General features: G+C 36.0%; 1 protein-coding gene across 1 annotated transcript in view; it reads left to right on the top strand.

Annotated features, from left to right (window-relative positions):
* The first annotated feature begins 1,256 nt into the window (after positions 1-1,256).
* LOC105117710 (lysine-rich arabinogalactan protein 18-like) overlaps positions 1,257-1,515 on the top strand; it is a 3,624-nt gene continuing 3,365 nt past the window's right edge. The window contains exon 1 of the mRNA XM_011015461.1: positions 1,257-1,505. Coding sequence (XP_011013763.1) covers positions 1,318-1,505 — 188 coding nt within the window. The 5' untranslated portion in view covers positions 1,257-1,317. The remainder of the gene's footprint in view (positions 1,506-1,515) is intronic.

Genomic DNA, 1,515 nt, shown 5'->3' with positions numbered 1-1,515 from the left:
TACTGTTGTTGTTATTGTTGTTTTATAATTGTTGTTTATAATTTGTACAATTAACCTCCCTGTGGTTCGACCCCGGTCTTGCCGGGTTATTTATTACTTCGACACTCCTACACTTGGGAGAAGACATTAATCTTTTAGTCGTGTCAACCAACAGTGAAATTTAACCACTTTGGCAAAATATCATCTTTTTTCTCCATCTCCCTATTGCCATCACCATCATCCCCACCTTCACCTTCCACACCATCACCACCAGAATCCACCTCTGCTTTAGTCTCTTCATCAAAATCCTTAACCCTATAACAAATTAATCTTTGAAATTGAACCGAAAGTTTTAAATCTTAGTGAGGTTTTAAATTTTAAGTTTCAAGTTGGAGTTTTCGGGAAAAGAGGAAATGGCTTGGTTTATTTTTAGACATTGTTTGTATCTCTAAACTTTTAGAGGGAGGGGACAACTGTTAATGGGAGGGGGCGGGGCCGTGGTTGTGTCACTATAGCTGAAAAGATTAATGGGAGGGGAGGGACAACTATGTGAAATTGAAATTGAAAGTGAAAGAAATGAAAAATGTTATGTTAAGGTTAATCTTTAATGCCTAATGGCTAATAGGAGGGAGGACGCAGCTAACAGCTCACAACTTGGTTTATTTTATTTTTTATTTTTAAACCAAATCGGCTCGATTCGGTTCGGGTTGGCTGGTTCAGGCACATCAAAACCAAAAATCGAACTGAACCGGATATTTTTTTAAATATTTTAACCAATTTAATCGGTTTTTTACCGGTTCAGTTTTTTCGATTATTTTTTATTTTTTCAATTAAATTAATTTTTTGGTTTTTTTACTCAACTGTACTAAAAATAAAAAAATATATTAAAAAAATAATTACATGTAGTTTAATTTGACCGTGAAGAATGTTGTTTTTACTAGAAAGATGTAGTTGTTTAACGTTAGCAAGTGAATAAGATGAGGAAAAAAAAAGTGTATTTCTTTGCTAAGAGCAAGAAAAAAAAATTCCTTAGTAAAAATATTTATTATTTAAATTAATTTGAAATTACTTTTCATTAATTAACTTTTCTAAAATTCATTAAATATTACAAAGTTTAAAAAATAATTTTCACAAACGCCTAATAGCTTGTACTATTTTGATATGTTTATCTAAAGGCTATTAATAGTGGGCCCCTTTTATAATCAACGATCCAGATCCACCTAATCATGCCCGTCGCGTTTTACTAATGGTCCCTATATATAAGGTCCTCGCTTCTATTGCTATACTCCGACAAAAACACACCCCTTCTCGATTCTCGCAGTCTCTCTCTTTCAAAAAATGGATCGGAATGGTATCCTTGGCTGGACACTGATTTGCGTCCTTGTGGCCGGTGTCGGTGGCCAAGCACCGGCTGCGACGCCGACATCAACTCCGGCGACTCCAACAACTCCTTCCGTACCATTAGCTGCACCTGCTAAAGCACCTGCAAAACCTACAACGCCAGCTCCCGTATCATCACCACCGGCGGGAAAACCA

The sequence above is a fragment of the Populus euphratica genome, unplaced genomic scaffold (genome assembly GCF_000495115.2).
Source record: "Populus euphratica unplaced genomic scaffold, PopEup_1.0 scaffold1489.1, whole genome shotgun sequence".
NCBI classification, from domain to species: Eukaryota; Viridiplantae; Streptophyta; class Magnoliopsida; order Malpighiales; family Salicaceae; genus Populus; species Populus euphratica.
This window is presented reverse-complemented; position numbering and strand designations above follow the sequence as displayed.